At 34.3% G+C, this 22700-nt stretch overlaps 3 protein-coding genes across 5 annotated transcripts in view; 1 reads left to right on the forward strand and 2 right to left on the reverse strand.

Annotated features, from left to right (window-relative positions):
• Positions 1–651: 651 nt before the first annotated feature.
• Positions 652–11704, forward strand: LOC124848429 (myosin-2-like). Of its 3 annotated transcripts, none has more exons than XM_047326100.2 (24): positions 652–1802; positions 2414–2515; positions 2611–2754; positions 2839–2989; positions 3081–3108; positions 3253–3421; positions 3569–3632; positions 3771–3784; positions 3874–3958; positions 4225–4328; positions 4436–4574; positions 4725–4843; positions 4949–5101; positions 5185–5274; positions 5738–5815; positions 6024–6182; positions 6866–7063; positions 7264–7469; positions 7542–7677; positions 8221–8350; positions 8676–8786; positions 8863–8975; positions 10157–10372; positions 10728–11704. In XM_047326100.2, the coding sequence occupies exons 1-24, from the start codon at positions 1398–1400 to the stop codon at positions 11199–11201; spliced, it is 3588 nt and encodes a 1195-aa protein (XP_047182056.2). In that variant the 5' UTR covers positions 652–1397; the 3' UTR covers positions 11202–11704. The 3 variants fall into 3 exon arrangements, with proteins under 3 accessions (XP_047182056.2, XP_047182058.2, XP_047182057.2); XM_047326102.2 differs by having other exon boundaries at positions 6027–6182; XM_047326101.2 differs by having other exon boundaries at positions 653–1802; positions 10160–10372.
• Positions 11705–15912: 4208 nt separating this feature from the next.
• LOC124848432 (chlorophyll a-b binding protein 13, chloroplastic-like) lies at positions 15913–17248 on the reverse strand. Its single transcript, XM_047326107.2, has 3 exons — positions 17065–17248; positions 16817–16978; positions 15913–16598 (listed from the first exon to the last, which is right to left on the reverse strand). Exons 1-3 carry the CDS (start codon positions 17200–17202, stop codon positions 16089–16091), a joined length of 810 nt encoding a protein of 269 aa, XP_047182063.1. The 5' UTR covers positions 17203–17248; the 3' UTR covers positions 15913–16088.
• Positions 17249–18690: 1442 nt separating this feature from the next.
• The window catches only part of MRE11 (DNA repair and meiosis protein (Mre11)), a 28602-nt gene continuing 24592 nt past the window's right edge, over positions 18691–22700 (reverse strand). Inside the window, exons 18-20 of the mRNA XM_088093087.1 lie at positions 19873–19990; positions 19478–19666; positions 18691–18996 (exon numbers count right to left, since the gene is read on the reverse strand). Of these exons, the coding sequence (XP_087949213.1) occupies positions 18964–18996; positions 19478–19666; positions 19873–19990 (340 nt within the window). The 3' untranslated portion in view covers positions 18691–18963. The remainder of the gene's footprint in view (positions 18997–19477; positions 19667–19872; positions 19991–22700) is intronic.

Here is a 22700-nt window from a genome sequence, read left to right on the forward strand (position 1 = left end):
ATTAATTCAAAGTCAAGAAGACAAGGATTTTAAATTTAAATTAAATAAAAATAGAAAAAAGTCAAATTTTTATTTTTACTATTTTTTTACAAATTATTATCATTGCTTAAGAATTATTTTCTCCCTACATATAGTAGTAATTATCCCTTTTGTCTAACTTTGGAGGAAGAGTAAGGAGTAGTTAACTTGGAAAATATTGCGTATCTTATGTTAAAAAGGTATTGTAAGAATTAATTTCTCAATTAAAGTCAATTACTATTATATGAATATATAATAGCTCTTATGTACCAAAAATAATAAATTTATTAAGGAAAGTATAATTATTAATCTGTTGGACTTTCAAAATATAAATTTAGTTTTACTTATATTAATTAAGAAATGTTTTGGTGAAGAATGGTAATTACATTAAAAGTGGAGCCCATTTAAGTAATATAGTTTTTGAAGCTTAGTGTCAGACTCTTTCCACGTTCCCGCACTCACATCCATATCCGTTTTGAAAAGTAAAGCTTCACACTCATTTCAAATTCACAACTTATTATAATGTTCAAATTAATATATATAATTTAATATTTAATATATTATATTATTTTTCCATTTAGTTTTCTTTCATAATAATAATAATACTAAAATATTGTTTGGCCTGTTAGATGCAAACGGTTTCCCGAAGAAAAGAATTAAGAATATTGGAAGAGTAGTTAGTTGCGTCGCCAACTCATCGGAAAAATTTGAATTTCTGGGCAGAAAGAAAAAAAAGGGATCATCACCACCAACAACGACAACAAGGACAGAGTTAAAAGTTCCTGTTCTGTTTTCAGGAACACGATTTGCAACGCTAAACGTTTTATTCCGTTTTGCAAAGAACAGAGCAGAGCAACACTCGCAATAGCGAATTTTCCCAAATTGTTGCTGTTCGGTGTTTCTAACCTTTTTTTTCTCTCTCCCATATTTTTTCTTTTTTGGCTTTCTCTCTCATTCTCCCTGTCTTTGAGACTCTGAGGAGGTTTGTTTTTGTTTCTCGTTCGCAACAACCTCAACCTCCTCATTCAAACCTCGTAATTTTCGCTTTCAGCCATGGAAACCTTCGACGTTCCTCGATTTGGCAAATGCACCTCTGGAGTTCGTTTTTGAAGGTTGTGTTGATTGCTCCAACGACCCTTTTCGTTCTTCTTCTCACCCTTTTTCGACTTTATTATTTTGAACCACCTCCAGACAAAGAAAAGTTCATTTTTATTTTTCATTTTTATTGTCATTTTCCGCGTCAATTCTGAAATGGGTTGGTGGAATCAGGAGATGGGGTGTTGCTAATTGAAAAATCTTGAGTTGTCGGGTATGAGAGTTTCTGAATTTGAGGGAAGCGTTGTGAAATTTGGCTAATTTTGTTGATTGAGGTTTTCAAGATGATGTTATCAGCTACAATGTCTGCTCTATCGAGGAGTTCGCTGGAGGAGATGCTTGAGTCGCTTCGCAAGAGAGACGAGGAGGAGAGACCGAAGGACTTGCCGCCGGCATTGCCGTCGCGGCCGCAGTCGAGGGCGCGGTTGCCTCCGGCGAGGAGGTCGTTGCCTCATAACTTCAAGGTTGATGGCGATAATGATCAGAAGGGGCACAAAAGGAAGGGTAGTTTTGGGTCCAAGAAGGTCAAGTTGCGTGTGGAATCCCCTTATGCAGTCATATCAGAAGAGAAAGTGAGTGAACAACCATCGTCTCCGGTTCCAACTGCGAATGATTCTTCTACTGATTGTGAAGCTCCTCCTCAGTCTGAGGAGTTGGAGGATGATAACGTTGCTTATTTCATAAAAAAGGTAATTGGGACTTGAAAAAGTTTATAATCATTAATGGTGATAAGTAATAACTGGTTAATTAATGGGTTGAAGTTTTAACAGCGATTCTCGGTGCTTTAAAATCCTCAGTTTGTTTTCAGTTGTCTCTTTTTGTGTGTGTTATGTTTTTCAGTCAGAAAGATAAGCTTTTGGTGTATGGATAAAAGCATTCAGCTTGAATGAAATGTGGAAGTTGGTGTTTAAAAAATCTGTAATTTGTAATTATACGACTACTGCACAACCTTTTCAAAATTGCAAATAGAAATAGACTCCACTCGTCTGAATTAGATTGGAAATCTCTTTGGTTATTTTAATTGTTAAATTTTAAATTGACTGATGTTTAGATTCACAGATTTTATTTGTTTGATGTTTCATATTGGCAACACTTATGCATAGGTAAATTGTTCGTGGCATGCATAATGTACTTTCAGCTCAATCTTCGTTCTGTTTGTTGTGTTTCCCTAAGCCTCCCTACTTGTTGAAAATATGAAAGTTCTTTTGCCGCTTTTATCTATTTGTATATCAGCATTGAGACATTGTTTATGCTATGTTTTGTCTGTTAAATTCCTTTCTGTTTTTGGTTGTTTCCACAGAAACTTCATGTTTGGTGTAGGCAACCAAGAGGGAAATGGGAGCTGGGAACGATACAGTCAACTTCTGGAGAGGAAGCATCTGTTTATCTCTCAAATGGAAATGTGAATTTCTGATCCTTTTTTGTCTTTTAAAAGAGGTATTCATTGTTGAATATGCAAAGTAACATGTGATTTGGGCCATTGAGTTGTTACTGCAGGTTCTGAAAGTAGCCAGGTCAGATCTCCTACCAGCTAATCCTGACATTTTGGAGGGTATTGAAGATCTTATACAGCTCAGTTACTTAAATGAGCCTTCAGTTCTTCACAATCTTCAGTATAGATATGCTCAGGATATGATTTATGTAGGTCTGCTGCTTTGGCTTGTTTTTCCTACCCAGTTGATTATCTATCTATTCTCATATGCTGCTTGTACTCCTTGTATGCAGAGTAAAGCAGGGCCAATTTTAATTGCACTCAATCCTTTCAAAAATGTCGAAGTTTATGGCAATGATTATGTTCTAGCTTATAGGCAGAAACTTACCGATAGTCCTCATGTTTATGCTTTGACAGATGCAGCTTACAATGAGATGATGACAGGTGGATGAAATTACTATTTTTTGTCCCCTTCTTGAACCGTATAATGTAGTTGTCTGATTTAAAGTTTCTGTTTGCATATTGTACATTTCAGGTGAAGTAAATCAGTCTATTATCATAAGGTTAGCACTCAGCACATTAGGCAGTCTATTTCTTGTGTGCCTCTTAATATATGTTTCTGAACTCAATATCATTAAAATTTTATAGCAATAAGATGGTATAACCACTGGTATAATTGTTAATTGGTGTTATAAATTTGTTTACAGTGGTGAAAGTGGAGCTGGGAAAACAGAGACCGCAAAAATTGCTATGCAATACTTAGCTGCTCTTGGTGGTGGCTGTTCAGGAATAGAAAATGAAATCCTTCAGACAAATTTTATTCTAGAGGCTTTTGGGAATGCAAAAACATCTAGGAATGATAACTCTAGCAGATTTGTGAGTTTGCATTTCTTTTCATTGTAGTGAAAGGAACTTACTCCTCTTGTTCTTGTTCCATAAGATTTCTTTTGTGGATTTGTAACTTTGTGGATGTTATATACTGGCTGAGCAGTGTAGTTGATATATGTTTACAATTTGGCTCAGGGGAAGTTGATTGAAATTCATTTCAGCACAATGGGGAAAATTTGTGGTGCAAAAGTTCAAACTTGTAAGATTGCTCCTGTTAAATTTTACAAAAAATTAGCTCTTTTCTATATTCTTTTTCTTCTATTGTGAATTTACTCACCTGACTTATTTGTACGGTTTTGTGTTTCTCATGTCAATTCCTAAATGCTATCTTGAACAGTTCTGTTAGAAAAGGTAATTTGTGATACCCTATTTGAACAATAGCGTGAATCTGAAATATTATTATTCTTCACTTCTGAAATCATCTTGTCTCTTGTGGCCAGTCAAGAGTTGTTCAACTTGCCTTGGGTGAGAGGTCATATCACATATTTTATCAACTTTGTGCGGGATCTTCATCCAAACTAAAAGGTGCATTTTCGAGGCAATCTATCTATTAATTTACATATTTGTATACTTCTGTGCATCTGAGATAATCCATTTAAATTTTTTTGACTGTTATTCTCCCTTATTATCATCTGCAAAGATATCCTCTGCCCTATAAACTTATTTACAAATTTTAAATGGATTGTTCATTTTATATTGAATTTCATTGACTCCAATTTTTTGCATTTGAAGTGATAAGTTGCCTTCTCATTGTGATAAACCATATGGAATTATTTTCTTTTCCTGTGCAGAAAGACTGAATCTTAGGGCGGCTAGCGAATATAAATATCTTAACCAAAGTGACTGCACAACAATTGATGGTGTTGATGATGCTAAAAAGTTTAAAAGGCTGATGGTATATTATTTTACCACTCAGTTTTGAACATTAGTTTCTTTAATGTTATTTACAGCCTCCTAAGATCTCATGTCATTTTTCCTCCTTTTAAATGTGTTTTCCCCCAGAAAGCATTGGATGTTATTCAAATGTGCAAAGAAGATCAAGAGCTAGTTTTTAAGATGCTGGCTGCGATATTATGGTTGGGAAATATAGCATTCCAAGATAGTGATAATGAAAATCACATTGAGGTGGTGAATGATGAAGGTAATGGTTTAGGTGTACCATGTGGCCAGGAATATGGTCTAAAAGTCTATAAAACACTGAACTATCCTCCTCCCTTGATTCATATTATCTATGACTAACATGGTAACTTCAGTTACTAATTATGACTTTTGTTCAACTTTCTCTTGGCAGCTGTAACGAATGCTGCTGTGCTAATGGGGTGCAGTTCTCAGGAGCTAATGACAGTGTTATCTACCCATAAAATCCAAGCTGGCAAGGATACTATTACCAAGAAATTGACCTTGCGGCAGGTCTGAGTATTACTTGAACAATTCAATTGATCAGTTTTTCTGTTTCCTAATTGTATTATACTATTTTATATTTTATTATATCTAATTTTTTTATTCTATATTCAGGCAATTGATGCAAGAGATGCAATAGCAAAATTTATCTATGCAAGCTTGTTTGACTGGCTTGTAGAACAAGTTAACAAGTCACTTCAAGTAGGTAAACGGTGTACTGGGAGATCTATAAGTATCCTTGATATTTATGGATTTGAGTCATTCCAGGTATGCAGTTTCTATTAGCATGTTTATTTATGTTTAATAGATTCTTTTCTATTATTCCAATTGTTTATTAATTTTCTTTGCAGAATAACAGCTTTGAACAATTTTGTATAAACTACGCCAATGAGAGGCTTCAACAACATTTCAATCGGCATCTGTTTAAACTTGAGCAGGAGGTCAGAAAATATGTTAAACTTTGGTAAATAAATTGTCTTTATGTAATGTATAAGGTCTAAGTATATTATTTCTGTGTTTAAGATTCTTGGTTGCTTTGATGGCTGGTATGTTTGTGTCTTTCATTCAAAAGCAATAGTGTGAGATGGAAATCCATAAATATAGTTTGTGTATGTAAAAGGTGTTATTACTTTTGTTATCTTTCGGGAATGAGGGAGGGATTTGGTCATGTCAAACTAAAATTTCTCTCGACAAGAAACCTTTGATTTACAAACCATGGATCAATATAATCCCGAGTTGGTGACTTACCTGTCTGAATCACTATGTTGTTTACTTCAGTACATTGTCTGTCACATGATGGAAGAAAACAACCATAATACAACAAAAGGCTGGTGTTGCATCATTTGCTAAGTGTGTAATAGTCTTTGGATGCTTCATTACAACATTGCAATTTACATGTTTCAGGACTATGAATTAGACGGTATTGATTGGACTAGAGTAGAGTTTGAGGACAACCAAGTGTGTTTGGATCTCTTTGAAAAGGTATTTAAATGTTTTAAGATTTCTGAAATTTTATAGCTATTCTTTTGCTGATCTGGAGGAAAACAGGCCATTTTTTTTTTGTTTAGGTATTCTTTTCCTAGACAGTACTATTTTTTACACTGCAAATTATTTTCAAAATCATATTATGTTCGTGTCATATTGTTGGAGTTCAGTATTTTCATTATTTACTAGTTTGTCTAATGTGCAGAAGCCTCTTGGGCTATTCTCTCTGTTGGACGAGGAATCTAATTTCCCCAAGGCCAGTGATCTAACACTAGCCAACAAACTTAAGCAGCACCTGCACTCTAATCCTTGCTTTAAAGGGGAAAGAGGCAGGGCTTTTAGTGTCTCTCATTATGCTGGGGAGGTTAGTATCAGTTCCTATTGACCTTTGAAAGTTAGCTCCTCTAAAATCTATTGGTTGTGATTTTTAAAGTCAAATTGATAAATTTAATTGCTTCAAAACATACTTGGCTGAAGTTCTTAAAGTTGAATTATTCTTAAATTTACTGGTTTACGTATTGTGTTCGTTTTCAAAATAGTGCACCTGGAGTATTGTAGTATTAAGCATAAACCTACTACATTTGATGTTGTTATACTGTAAAAGTAGCATTACTGATAATTAATATCTTTGTAATTTGACTTGTTTAAACTAATATAATCATTTATAGCTTGTGTTTTGTAAAATTCTGTTTTCTAATGTGATTATTTAATTGTATATAAATATCTCTCTTTCTAAAACCTCCCCAAAAACTAAGCTTATTTTAGTTTCTTCCATAGCATGCAATTCAATATCAACACTAAAATGTTGGGTTGCTTTAACTTTGACGTGGGAAATTTTGACACAACTATCATTCTGATATTAAACACAGTTTTAGTTTTAGAAGAAAAAATGTTTCAACCAGAGTTTTTTTGTCATAGCCTGTTACGTTCAATGTCTGCTTTATAATTTTGTTTTTCCTAGCCTGTCAGATATATGTAGAATGCATACCATGGAAGTCAATTTTGTATTTCTATTTCTGACTATTCTAATATCTGGTCCTCTATTAGGTTTTGTATGATACAAGTGGCTTCCTAGAAAAGAATAGAGATCCACTACCATCTGATTCCATTCAACTACTGTCATCATGTAGCTGTGAACTGCTTCAGTTGTTCCCCAAGATGCTTAATCTGCCTCAGAAGCAATCAAATTACTCGCATGGAGGTGCTCTGGACTCAAAAAAGCAGAGTGTTGGCACTAAGTTCAAGGTATTCTTGTAGCATTACTTGAACTGGTTAAGCATCTTTAATATTTGGAAAGAAATGATTTCAATGTTGTTAATATGTGGTGATATAGTCCCCTAAAATTATATGTAGTAAATGTACCTGAAGTTTAGGAGTATGCTGAGAAACAAGAGAAACACAATAATTTGAAAAAAAATAAGCCTAACGAGTCTTTTTTCTTTTAGGGTCAATTGTTCAAGTTGATGCATCAGCTGGAGAGCACCACACCTCACTTTATTCGCTGTATAAAGCCAAATACTAAGCAACTTCCTGGAATATATGAACAAGATCTTGTACTACAACAGCTCAAGTGTTGTGGAGTTTTGGAGGTTGTTAGGATTTCGAGGGCTGGATATCCTACTCGAATGACACATCAAGATTTTTCCAGAAGGTAGTGGTGAAACTCCTATTTATTTACTTTTATATTGAATAATGGGTTGATTTGTGTTCGGACATATGTTAGGTATGGGTTTCTGCTTGTTGAGGCGAACACATCTCAGGACCCATTGAGCATTTCGGTTGCGGTTTTGCAACAATTTAATATCCCTCCCGAAATGTACCAAGTTGGCTTCACCAAACTTTATCTTCGAACTGGGCAGGTATATGTCTGTAATTTAGTGTTGTGTTTGTTCAACAGATAAAGAGCCATGGTATTGCAAGCTGGATCACGCTTAGGGTGGCAATTGGATCCATTTTCCATTACTCATCCATATTTAAGTTCCTTTCTATATATCTTATTAAATTAATAGACTGAACGGATTGGATAATTTTTGTTTAATGGATAGTTAATGAGAAAGAAAGTTGTTGACATGTTAGTTTGTCCAGTGGAGATTTAGAAGAATTAAGGAAGATTGCTTATAAACAAATAAGAGATGTTGAGAATGGTATCTTGTCATTTGTGAGAAAATTAGGTATTAGGAGGTACAGATAACATTATTTAGCTATATTCAAGGGAGATTTTCCCTCTCCTTTTCTAGTTTCAGTTTGATTTTCTTTTTCTCACAAATGATAAGATATCCTAGCCTGTCACAACCTTTCTTATTTATAGGAAATCTACCTAGGTTGTTTTAGATAAATTTAATATGAATTTATGTAATGGTTTGTCTGACTTCATATTTCCTCTGTTCTGGTTGAATGTACAGATTGGGGCACTGGAGGACAGGAGAAAATATCTTTTGCAGGGACTACTTGGTATTCAAAAAAGTTTTCGTGGTTATCAAGCTCGCCGTCGTTACCATGAGCTGAAGAAGGGAGTGACTACTTTACAATCATGTAATGTCTGGATATCAATACTAGTTTTGTTTGAGTTGGACGTTCTTATTTTATTCTATCTTTCATACACACTTTTCTTTATTTTTATGCTCATTTTTAAGTAAAATATTTCCAACAAACTTAATTGATTGAAACCAAAAAGAAATATTGGTGCTTTTCACTTCTACTTTTGAAAATTAAGAACCGGAGGACCTTATTGATATGGATTAAGAAATTTGAGCGATTAATCCTGTGGCCCTAATAGTCAAAATTATTGCAATTGTTTGACTATAACCTTTGTTATAGTTTTTATCTGTAACTTAATTGCAATTTGGTTATATTGTAGTTGTTCGGGGAGAAATTGGAAGAAGGGAATATGGTGTTATGGTGAAGTCTTCTATGACTATTTCTTCTGAAAATGTTAAGGAGATGCTGGCAGCCACAACACTACAATCTGGTTTGTGTTTCTATTGTTTTGTTTGTCCATACCAGGGACATTGCATATGGTTTGCTTACTATTCATTTCCCTTCAGTAATTCGTGGATGGCTGGTTCGGAGGAATGCCAGTGACTTCAATAACTCAAAGAAAAGTCGTGAAAATGCAAGATCTAGGCGAAGGTCACGTGTGAAGATGCCCGAAGAAAAGGTACTTTATGGTGCATGTTTTCTCTAAATTTTTGGAAAACTAATTGATTTGGTTAATTTTCTTTTTGTTTTATGCATACAATGGTACTTGTTGGCGTTTATATCTTCTATCCAACTAAAAATCGCTTCATTTCAGAATTTCAAATCTGAAGTTGTATAATTTTCAGTTCACTTTCAAACCCACCTTTTAATAGTATAAATGAGACTATTGTTGTATTAATAAACATAAGATTTTCTACGCGTGTTAAATATCTATGTGTATGAGAACGCATATCCCCGTGTTCGGTAAGACAATTGATTTTTCTTTTCTTAATTCTCATGAATAATTTATATCTATGTTTGGTGGCATATGAAAGTGTATAAAGTGAGATACTAATTGAAAGGGCAAGATAAATTTAATTATGCTGGAACTTTTTTGAATTAAATAAATTAAATTTGAGCAATGCTTTTGATTGTTTGTTCTATTAAGTAGAGATCAAGACGTTCTTGCTCAAGTATTTTTATGATTTAATTGGTAGTAATCAAAATTTTTCCAAGAGTTTTCTTTCTAGTCTTTTGCTTGTTATAGTGTACAGCATCCCAGCCTTTTTGCAGAAACATGACTAACTCTACTCATTTGCATGCTGGTCTAAAACTTAAAATCTGTCCATACCTACCTTGAGCATATTGTATTGCATTCGTCACAAGCATTCAAAACCTATTTTCCTTCTGCAATCAGATTTGCCATTGATGTAGAACGCTGAGCTTCGTGATTATGTGAACTTCCTAACTACTCAACTATGATGCATAGATATGATATATGTATTGGATACGATATGTATGTATCGATACATTTATTTTGAAAATATTAGGATACGACAAATGTGGTGATACATTTATTTTGAAAATAATAGAATACAACAGGTGACATACATATTTAAAACTGTATAAAAATTCTTAAAATATAATAGATATAACTGCAATTGTGCAAATCTAAGTTGAAATCACATTTCTCATATATTGTCAAAATAAAAAATTATAAATTTGTCTTTATAAAAGTATTAGTGCCTTATATATTAGATATTTCATTGAAGTATATAAGTATCCTGAAGTATCAGATACAAATATGTGACACATTGAAGTAATCAATTCATCATAACTACTCAACAATCCCAAAAATATCTCATTTCTTTTTTGGTTTAGCAGGATGTGCCAAGTGATCGGCTCCCGAATCTACCTGCAGCTTTAGCTGAACTCCAGAGGCGGGTTGTCAAGGCTGAAGCTACCATAGAGCAAAAGGAAGGGGAAAATGCTGAATTGAAGGATCAGCTAAATCAGTTTGAGAGTAGATGGATTCAATACGAGAAAAGGATGAAATCAATGGAGGATATGTGGCAAAAACAAATGGCATCTTTGCAAGTATGTTTTCAGCTCACAGAAGTCCTCAACTTCAAATGGAGGATATACTCGTGAATATTATTATTTTATTATAGACAAAGTTGGTTGACTTGCTCATTCTGCTTTCACCTCCCTGAAAACAAATGACTAGTATAACCAAACAACTGCACTTTAGTTGTCTGTGTCATTTTAAAGAGAAATTAGCAGGAACTCTTGTTGTTTGTTTCTAACAAAATTCATACCTAGAAATTTATTTTTTAACGGTGGTGATTTTTTGATTTATTATGAATTTGTTGCAAACTTGTTTGCTGAAAGGTCTCATTTTCAAATATAGCTTAAAATTATACTGATCTTTCGGGTTGCAATTTCAATGCAGACGAGCCTTGCTTCTGCTAGAAAGAGCCTTGCTTCTGAGAATGCCAACAATCAACATGCAAGACGTGATGTATCATCACCTTTACCCTATGATTCAGAAGATGCTATTTCCATGGGATCTCGAACACCTAGTGTAAGCACACCTTTGAAGTATTCTGCTAGCATTTCTGAATCTGCACTAGGGAGAGATGGTCATGGTGCTTTGGCTTCAGTGGGCCACCTTGCTAGGGAATTTGATCACCGTAGACAGACCTTTGATTATGATGCCAGAAATCTGGTTGAGCTTAGAGCAGGTCAATCTGCTAACACAAATTCCGTTGAAGAACTTCGGAAACTCAAACATAGGTTTGAGGTGTGGAAGAAAGATTACAAGGTTAGATTAAAAGAAACAAAAGCAAGACTTCAAAAGGTAGGGAATTCAGAAATGGATAAAAGGCGGAGATGGTGGGGGAAACTGAGTTCCAGAGCACTATAGCTAGCATTCAACTTCCAAATATTCTCTTTACCAAAAGGTGAATAACAGGTGAAAGATTAAGCAAAATGGTAAAATCATTGATGTCATAAACTCTTATTTTAGAAGTTGCTTCATCTGTAGATCTTATGGGAATATTTGATCAATGTTACTGTACTTAATTGGTGAAGAGAAAAATATGTATATCTACCAATTTTGTTACATGGAGAAGTTGTGTATAGTTGTAGACTTTAGGTTGCATAGTTGTATTAGTAGTGTAGCTTGCTGATGTATATGTTTTGTTGTGTAATGTAAAACTTAGTCTCTAGGATATAAATAGTAAGTATTGATGACATCTTGAATATCACTCACTATACAGCAGGGGAAAAGGAGATTCATCTTACAATGGCTATTTGGTAGCCTTTTTGGGGTGGTCAAGTTTTTTTAGCTGTTTTGGTGTGTGTAATATTGCAGTTCTTTTGGTCATATTAAATCAGAAGCTTAAATCGACAGATTTGCACATGGTTTGATCAAGTTTCCTACTCTTATTTTTCTTTTTCAAGTCAATTCATGGAACATCTGTTTTGTTTATTACATGCTCCCTTTTAGCTTTTGTTTTGGTCTTTTTAAGTTTCGCAAGTTTTTCATTTGATTTTCCATGGGAAATTGCAACACCCATAAAGAGAGATGAATTGAAGATATTAAAAAAAAATGGTAGAACTATTTAAGAACAAAATATGTTATTGTTAAATTTTAAATTTAACTCAATATTAAAATTGATTTGTTAAGTAAAGTTTGCACTCACTGTATATATTTTAAATTATATATTTTAAATTGATATATTTTAAATTGAGGTATTTTTAATTGATATTATTTTTAATTGATGTAAAATTTTTAACACTTTTTTTCATGTTATGGTACATGCATTTTGAGCTAATACACTCCTTTTATGTCGTGATATGTACATTTTAACCATAAGACTATATATAATAAGTGATTTGATAAATGTTTGATAGCGGATGACACGTGTTTAATAAATAACAAATCTTGTTAGAATATACTTTAATACTAATTTTGATATATATTAAAAAATGAATTTTAAACTAATTTAACTTTATAAAATCAATTTATAAAATGATATTTACATTATTTATATATTTTAAATTGATTTTATTTTTATACATTTATTTTTTAACTAGAATTTGAAATAAAAAATAGATGCCAAATGATAGATTTTTAAGAATAAAAAGGTTAGGTAAAGCGAAACCTTTTTTCAATCTTAAAACATACTATGATAGGTTTGCCTGTTCTGTGTTTAACTGATAATGGAAAAGTTCGGAAACAAAAGGTGCAAATTGAAGATAAATAAAGAACTACAATAGATTATAACTTTTTTTTTGTAAGGGAATTATCACAAACGTGAGATTTAAATTCGCAATAATTCATTTCTTTAACCATTGTTTAATTGGAAATCCAATTAAACATGTTTTATATCATAGAAGTAGCTTTATCTTTTAAAAAAAATTGATTTGTAAGATGAAGATTATCTCTAAGTATATATACTTATCTTTAATTTTTAACATTTATTTGTTATAACTATTAATTATTTTTTTGGATTACAAAATTCTATTATCAGTTAATCTTTCCATCATCGTAGTTTTTTTAAACTTTGTTTTAGAAATACAGTGTTGTGACAAAGAAAGAGTCCAAATTAAGATTGTTTACAATCAAGAGAGATAAAGTGTCACTCTAAAACCATGAAAGGAATTTTTAAACTTCACCCAGTAAATTGATTGAACAAAAGCTTAAAAGATTCAACAGTAAAAAAAAATAAAAAAAAATAGAAACCAACAAATTAAAAAACGAACAATTAATATCTCGAAAGTTTGATATTTTTCTTTAAGTGGTCATGAAAATCACTAAACATTTGACATTTTTATTCTGAGACATGATCATTTGACAAAGACAACCTTATAATAAATGAATATATATTAAAAACTAAAAACAGTTAATTTGATATCATGAGACCTTGGAAAAATTAAACCGTAAGCCATCTGTCTAATCCAAATTAAATGCACTGCTGAGTCACCTGGTTGTTTTCATAAATGCACCTCGCCACACGCTCAGTAGCATTAAAAACCCACTCTGCACTCCATGCGTGAGCGCCACTTGTCACAGTAGAAGCTTCTGAAGTCAGTAGTGGAGTGCAGGTGTCAGCAGGGGAGACGCTCGTCCGTTTGGACGTGGGTTGAACAAAACTGATTTCTGAAAAACCCTCCCACTACCCTGCACGCACCTTCTTCCTCCCAAAACTCAGATTTCATTTTCTCCAACTTCTCTCTAAAAGGCCTCCATCTTCTCTCTTCTGTAACTTACCGTTCTCTACTCCGATCCCATTTCAGAGACCGTAGACGAGATCCCGGCGTCCTAAGCTTTCCATTAAACCGAAGATCACGTTTGAAACTGGTAAGTCTCCTCCCTTAGTCATTCGTTCTTAGGGTTCATGCAAAACCAAGTTATGGTTTGCATGCGTGGATATAGTCTAAGTACTGTGATTTTATTATGGTTAGATTTGAGTTGGAAGAGTTAAGTGACCACTAAGGGTAGAAAGACGTTAGTTGGTTGAGCCACAAATCTTGCGCTTAGGACAAGTTGCTCACAACTCCAGGTAAGGAAAGCTTATTTAATTTAATTGATACTTGTATGTTGTATGAACGTCTGATACGTACTGGATGTATGAGATATATGCTGATTGAATACGTATGATGATGGTTGATATGCATGAATGGGAATATGGATAATTATTGTGGAGTATGAATTGTTAATGTGAATTCTATAAAGTATGTGAATTGATGATTGATATGAAATTATAAGATATGAGAAATGTTGAGCTAGAATATATGAAAAATATGAATCTGATATTCTTTACCTTGATAATGTATGCTCGTCATCGAACGGTCTTATACCGTTCGGTTTCCTAGTAAATGGCTTAAACATGGAATTCTTTCATTCGGAAAGAAATCTGATCGAGAACGAGCGTCCTCCTGTGAAATGCTATGTTTGAGCGTTCGGTTCAACCTAGCTGTATCCGAGTCTCTGAAATGGAATAATAAAAATTTATACCCTTATACTTAAAATTAGTAACGCTCGGTCTTATACCAAGCGTTCGTCCTGATGAACTCTCGGTCTTATACTAAGCGTTCGTCCTAATTAGTGCTTGGTCATCTACCTAGCGTTCGTCCTAAGTAGTGCTCGGTCTTATACCAAGCGCTCGTATTATTGTATAACCCATTTGATAAAATAGCGTTCGTTCAATTATAATAATATTTTCTTTTACTCACGTTCGTTCATTTACTAGCAACGGACTTTCGTATGCGAATTAATCCAAAGATAGTTCTAAATATTCTTGGTTCTTCTCTTTACATTGGATCCATTCTAAGGTCTTCATAATGAAATTTTCTTTAAGTACCAGTGTACATCTAAACGAGTTAGTTCATTCAACTGACCGCATAGAAAGTAACGTCCGTAACAGATTTCTTAGTTCTTTCAGTCCGGCTTCTTAACGTTCGTCCTCGTTCTTCAGAGGGCTGACCGTTCGTTATTTTATACCCTTAAAACTAAAGATGAAATTGATGATAAAGTGTAAGATTTTAAAGTGTGAACCTTATTTTGAGTGATTATATGATGATGGATTTTGGACGAGCGTTCCAGGGAGGAACGACTCATATATATACTGAATATGGATTTGGTAAAGTATGACTGTGGTTATGCTAATGTTGGCTGTCCATCCTGATGTTCCGTGAGTACTCATCCTCACGTAGAGGGGGTATGTCATGTGTGGGAATGGCAGGAGGTCCTTAGTCCATCAGTTAACATGGGCGACGTAAGAACGGACTAACCTCGAGTGGCAGCTGTTGAGTGTATCCCAGTTACTTCATCACTCGGGTGCAAGGACGCCTGTAGCTACACAGATTCATATAGTCCGGACGGTCGGTCTAATATATATATATTTCGTATGATGTTATATGTTGAACTATGTGCTTGTGTGGATTGAAATGTTTATTTTATATGTTGATGTATAAATTAAATTACATAAGTTTACCCTTCGTTTTCCTTGTGTTGTCTATTGTCTATGTACGTTCGTCCTGTCCTTGCAATGATCATCCGTGTGGATGTGAGCAGAAGACGAGGCAACTCTGGAAGAAGTCATCGAAGAAGAAAACTTAGTTGAAGTGGAAGTTAAAGCCGAGCCTTAGAGTGTTCGTTCACTTTAGCGTTTAATTGTTATTTCTATTTTCTGACGTTCGGTTATTAAATTTTTGTAAAACCGTCCGTTCCAAACTTCTTGTAGTTCTGTACTTTAAGCCGTTCGGCTTTTGAACCCTATTATTAGTGTAAGACTGCATGGTTTAACTGTTAAATATAATTATTTCTGATATATGGTGATTACTGTATTTGGGATGTTACAGATATTAAGGCCTGTTTATGTGAGATCAACCTCTAAAATAAAGAAGAGCCGCTGTTAAATGTATACATAATTAGTTATATTTTTTAAAAGTAACTTGTTTCAATTTTTGTGTAAGAAATAACCAATAAAAATAGTAATTTTAATTACTGATATTAAAAAGTTTAAATTATATTCTAAGTATACAAAAAATGAAAATATATTTATATTTTTTATGGTTAGGAAAAAAAAATGCATCCTTTTAGCTCTTGTCATCATTGTTAAAAAGAGTAACAAAAACACCTTTCTCATTGAATACTTTAAACAAAATTAGCTTAACAAAGATGGGATATCCCGTGATTAAAATGAGGCTTAATCCTTATAAAGTTCGCTAATCCAACAATTATCATTTATGATCATAATCTACATGTAAATGACAATAATGATGATAAGGGGTGGAGATTTAATTAAGATCCAGGGGCAAACTTGGTAGCATAGACCCAAGCATTGTTAGCCACAGGGTTGTCAAGATGGTCCAAAAGGTTCTCTAATGGGCCTTTACCAGTTACAATGGCTTGAACAAAGAACCCAAACATGGAGAACATGGCCAGCCTTCCATTCTTGATCTCCTTCACTTTGAGCTCAGCAAAAGTGGTTGGGTCATCAGCAAGGCCCAGTGGGTCAAAGTACTGGCCTCCTGGGTAGAGGTTGTTGCCCTCTCCTACTCCATCGAGCCCATTGATGCGGAACCCTTCAACAAGGCCCATCAGAACAACTTGGAAGCCCAGCACTGCCAAGATGCTTTGGGCATGGACAAGGTTTGGGTTGCCCAAATAGTCAAGCCCACCTTCTGAGAATATCTGGGCCCCGGCTTTGAACCACACTGGCTCCTTGAAGTCCACTCTCAACCACTTCTCTAGCACCTCTGGGGTGATGCAGCCCAGGGCTCCGAGCATGGCCCAACGCCCATGGATCACCTTATTCCACAAAAAGCATTTTATTTGTTATCATTGATTATTTTTCAAAAAAATATAAAAAATTATTTATTTATAACTATTTTAGCTTTATATTATATATGAAATGGATTTAAAAATATGAGTCTATTGTTACTGAAAATAAAAATAAAAATGAATCTGGAGATGTAAATGATTGAGTTTGAAGAAGGAAAGAAAGAAGGATTATGGTAAAGAGTAACCTCAAGAGCCCTGTTCTTGGCAAATGCTTCTGGGTCAGCAGATAAGCCAGCAGTGTCCCATCCATAATCACCTGGAAATTCTCCCTTCAAGTATGAAGGTGTTTGAGCTGAAAAGGGTCCCAAGTATTTCACTCTGTCTGGTCCATACCACAGCTCATTGCTCTTCTCGTTCACAAACACAAAACCAAACTCAGACTCACTCAAACAATAACTCAAAATAAAAGAAAAAGGAGAGTGAGTAATAGTACCATGCTGTATTTCCCACTTCCCATTGAGACAACATCCCTAAGAGGGTTGCCATTTCCAGCCTTGCCTTGTCCTAGGAAAGGACTTGGTTTAAGAACAGTGCCAGAACCACTTGTTGCTGCCATCAATGTTGCTGCCATCACTTCCAACTTCCAGTGGTTTGCAGAAGAAGGGTTGAATGGAACATCATATGTAGGGAAATATAATAAGAGAAGTTTGTGGTTAGAATGAATTGTAGAAGTTGGTGGTGGGGATGGTGTTGTTTGGAGCAACCAATGAGAAGGGTTTAAAGGATTTTATGTATCTCTAACTCATATCTTTCTATCCACATTTTATCTTTCTCCATTCTATATCATTTGTCTATATCTATCCAACTAGCCCTTTTTTTATTTTAAAAGAAAAATGCTTTATATTTCGAATTAACACGGCACACCCACCTTTTTCTTCTCACACCACTATCATATATTACTTCTAACACCACTCTCATAAATGTTAAAATCATCATATTTTTATACTCATGCAATTTAGCTTCACTACAACATGATTGAGCGTGCATTGGATAAGCAGTATAATTATGCATTTATTTAATATTTTTAATTTGATAGATTGGGTATAAACAATTTATTTTTTATAACAATCAATTAAAACTTTACCGATATAATTCAAATGAACTTTAATTGGTACAAAACAACTCTACCAAATACAGAAAAATACTTTTTCTTTTCTGATTCAGTTCATGATTTTATATATTGATCAGTTAAATATAGAAATTTAACCGATGGTCTCTCTATATTTTGGGGCAATAGTTTGTTTGTTTACTTCAAATATTTCTTAAATTATAATTTAATTACAACAATACGCAGACTATTTAAAAACAAAAGACTTCGTTTATTATAAAAAAGTTACCCAATTAAAAATATAAAAATTAGATCTGATTTAATTTAATTTCATAAGAAACCTACACAACTAAATTAATATTTTGTAGCGTAGTTTAAATGTTTTTTATATTTTTCTTACTATAAAATTGTTAAGCATGTGTTTACAGAAAGAACACTGCAAAATTGTCAAATGTAGATACGTATTGCGATTTCTTTTTATACTTATTGTATGTTTATATTTTTAACTTTTTCTTCAATTAAAAAGTAAATTACAAGTTTTTTTCATGATTTGTAAATACACTACAATTAAACCAGACAATTTTGAATGCACTTATATATAATTATTAGCTTTATGCAGCTTAGTTCAATCCCAATTTGAAATCTACACCAACTGAAATGGTTGCAAAAACAAAATCTAAAAATTATAAAAGAAAATTCAGTTGTGATTGATTTTTGACGCCTTTTCTTTTTAAATCGTTTCGGTTAACACCTGTCTCCAACCATACTAAACATTTGTTAAGTTTACTTAGGACTTTTCTTTATTTTCCTCTACGTTTAATTACCAGGCTATCATCAATTTCTTCAACTCATCCAGCTGCCCTAAATAATCATGCTTTGCTTCAGAAGCGTTTGTGTAATTATAAGTAAAAGGAAAGAAAGTAATTATAAGCTCCAGCTTTCTTTCACTTAAAACATCAATCAATTGTGTCAAACTTGAATGGCACTGTGGTGCCTAAAAAGAAAGAATGGTAAGAGAAAATAGCAAAGAATGCATTGAAGAAACATAAACTATTTGGAAGACTGCAGAACCTATTCTGAAGTAACTCACATGGTTTGCTTTCCTCTTCCTATGCCAACATATAGCTACTTAATTTAATTCCATTTTGCCTAAATGATGTATCTTCAAATCTCAGTAAGACGTTATAAGTTAGTTGACACTTGACAGACTCACTCAATATTTTATTTATACAAGGTAGATAATGATTCAACGTATGACATTATTTATCTTGTCATCGGGACTGTTTACCTTCTTAGAGCTCCATAGCTTTTCGTAACCTAAAAACAAGAGAAATGGCTTAGTTTCACGAAATCACAACTCCAAATATGTTAAGAATCAGAAGGTGCATTGTATTAACAGAAATTTCCAATATCAACCCCATCTGCATTTTACGTTTACTGAGGATGAACATTTCCCTGGCAACATGTTCAACAAGATAGCAGACCACTAAGAAAATCAATTCCCTTTGGGTAATTTCAACATCTATGTGTAATTAAATTCATATAGAATGTGAATAAGCTAATTTGACAACCATGCTTTTCTTAAGGGTGACACATCAAAAGTATCCCAAGTATCTTTTTGGTACGTCACAAATTACCAATCAACACCCAAGCACAGTTCAAATACATCTGCTCTACTTTCTAGAAGTCCTATGGGCAGAATAAAGTGTATTGAGTGAATAAATGGAAGCGCAAGGACACTACATGGATGATCATCTATTTAAACAAATGTTTTGAATGGAAAATGGGAGATACATACCCGAGGTTGTGACTTATTTAATCTTTTTATGATATCCTCGTCATCATCATCGTCGTCATCGTTCATGAGCATTCTATGGATTGAAGAATTATCTGATTTTCTTCCACGTTTAGAAGACTGTGTAGATCCTCTACCTCTTCCCCTTGGAACAGCCCTCTTCCGCCCTGGTGGTATCCTGGATTCATTTTCCTGTGCAATATAACATGCAGCAGATTTAACTTGGTAACTATTGAGCATGTCAAGGATGCTTCAGTGAAAATTTACAATTCTAAGCATGCAAAAAAATGACAGGTTATGCTGGTGGCAAGCACTCAACCAAAGCCTAATCAATGCTTCATATTTCAAGGTGTGACAACTAAGGAAAACAATACACAAGGAATTAGCTTGATCTATACCGAACTATCATCGATCTCTTCAACATCATTTTTCTCAGCATCATCACTTAAAGCAGAAGCCAAATTATCCTCATTAGCATCACTTTGGATGGCAGTTGCTGCAGCTACTGATGCAGACCTGCATTACGTCAATAGAATCAGGGTGAATAACTGCCCCTTTTGTCATGGCGTAATCAGTAGAATATCAAAGTGACTTTATAAATTCATCAATGGGGGAAACTAATCCTTCACTAAATTATTTTCATGCACACCGTGTCCACATTGCCCAACATGCAAGCAGCAACAGGGATGCATGGACCAAGTCCCAAGTCAGATATAAGAGTCATGGCTTCTACTAAGAAAATAAATAGAGGGTTAAGTTTAGACTTAATATCTCTGCTATGAGTGATCATGTACTTCTTCTTCTAGTCTTTTACAATGAGACTGAATTTCAGTCACACAAAAATTTAACACAGTAACCTGGGAGGGTCCATTGACCAACAATAGGTTACAAAAACAAGCACATTCTGCACTAAAGACAAGTTTATTAAGTTAGAAAGTCTTGTAAAAGAAATACAAATAAACAAAAGAAAAATTATGTAAAGTTTTATCTCATCATTTCCACGTCTGTTCTGGATTTTTACTTTGCTACAGAATTTAGTCATTAAATTCATGAGCGAACTCCTAAATCAGATGAGTTTCCGAGTTTGCAGCCATCAATATGTTCAACTCACATGCAAGCCTATTTCTTGGTCGGCTTTTGGCAAAACTTCAACAAACTAGTAGTCTGGACTTGCTCAAACTCCTGATTGCAGAAGTGAGTTGGTGATTCTACCTGGGGTCCAAATCTACGGTCATTTGGGCAGTTCTGAAGGGCAACGGAGATTAAAATGTAGCAGAGGTAAATTTTGTGACACTCATCTCTGTTCAGGGCACCAAACTTACAATTTTGATCTCTGTTGATGACATCCATCTTCCGATTCTATCATCTGTGTTGAAGGCTCTTACTATTCTTCTGCGTTCCAATGAAGGCTTCGATATTTAGTTATACTCATTTCTTTGTGTTGAATCTTGCTCTGTTTAACAATAGCTGGCAGCAAGTCGGAGCTACAAGTTGATATAACCTCAAACTATGAGCTAGGCATCCTATGCCCTACTTCTATTCTCTGCTCTCAGCAGTACTAGACCTTTTTAGAAAAAAATTATTATTAACTGTTTGTTTTAATTGCTAGTAACAAGCCGAGCCCTCCATTCTCTGCTCTCTTCGTTTCATGTATTGATAACATGGCATTCTGATAAATTGAAAGTTTCAATTTGACATAACTTAATGGTTTCATCACACTTATTAAGATGTGTAACACGAAATATTTTTCACTTTCAACATATTTGTTGGTTTTCATATTTCAAACCATAATATTGGTTGAATTTCATATCATAGTATGAATGTTATATTGATAGACTTCTTTAGTCAAGAAGTCTATCTATCACTCCAAACAGTACACACTCACTCACCAAATTACTGGAAACAGAACTCTTATTATTGTAACCAAAGAATACAAAAATAGGAGAGCACTCTCTCCTTCAAGATTTTCCACTTCACAAAGAGCCAAAACTCAATCTACAAAAATATCCAAAAGTCCCTGACACAAGAGCTCCCTGCCTTCTTATAAAGGTCCCCCCAACCAACTAACAATTAATTCCTAATCTACTTTCTTTGTCTTGCACCCATTACCCATTATAACCTATCACATTATATCTTATCATTACACTCCGCTGCAAAACAATCTTGTCCTCAAGGTTGGAACCGTGAAACTTGATCTCATGGGTCATCTTCATCAATGTGTTATCATATGAAAGGAATCCACTGGCTACTGCTTACAAGTTTAGATCTGGAGGCTTGGGTGGTGGTCGATATAAGAGTGGTTTTTGCATACCAAATTCTGAACCTAGTAACTTGGAATCCCAAAATTCCAATGTCATTGATTGTTGCTTGGCTGCATCTCCACCTTCAATTCTTTTTATTGTTGCATCCCCTTCCTACTCCGTCATACTATATTTTTCTGTTCCAAATCTCCCTTCTGTTTTGGTTTTTTCTTCCCTACAGAGAGTGTAATTCTTCATTGCTGGCCTTTCTCCAACAATTAGAGCACTTTGTGAATCTCTAATCAAGTTCTTTAGATGCTGTTGTGGAAACCAATTGTAAATGTTAGATTGCAGCCCGCAAAGAAAAATTCCTCCAACTGATCTTCTGGTGTTATACTAGCTTGTGACACCAATATCTTGAATTCTTGGATGAATTTTTCCCCACTCCCAGACCATGTTACTGCTGCCAAACTCTCAAATAAAATTCTCCGTGCATTTTTCCCTACCTCCTCAAGAAGGCCAATATCTCTATGGATATAAAGAATATCCATATCCCATAAACCATCATGTTGCGTATTATTACTAGGCAGCACATCAATAGCATAATAAAATTCACCCCTATTGTTTTATCCCACTTCAAAATCTTGAATGTAATCTTCGACCCTCTCTTGTTTAATTGTTGCCCATTTTCCAGCAATGGCACTCTGTTTTCTACCCCCACACTTTTCAAAAGTGGTGCAGCATTCTCTGCCCCGCAACTCCTACAGAGGCCTTTTGGAAGATCTTCCCAAGAAAGGATCTTGGAATTTTGTTGCCAGATCTTGAACCCTTGGACTGCATTTTCTTCCATGTTATTAACTGTTGGGTGTACCTTTGTTGATCCTTTGATGTTCTGAACTTCAAAAACATTTGATGCCCTTGTTGTTTGACCCTGGGCACCATTCCCTTCAATTGTGGACAACTCCACTCCTTCAACCCACGGAAAA

The sequence above is a fragment of the Vigna umbellata genome, chromosome 6, assembly GCF_029865625.1.
Source record: "Vigna umbellata cultivar VRB3 chromosome 6, Vumbellata_1.0, whole genome shotgun sequence".
Classification (NCBI taxonomy): Eukaryota; Viridiplantae; Streptophyta; class Magnoliopsida; order Fabales; family Fabaceae; genus Vigna; species Vigna umbellata.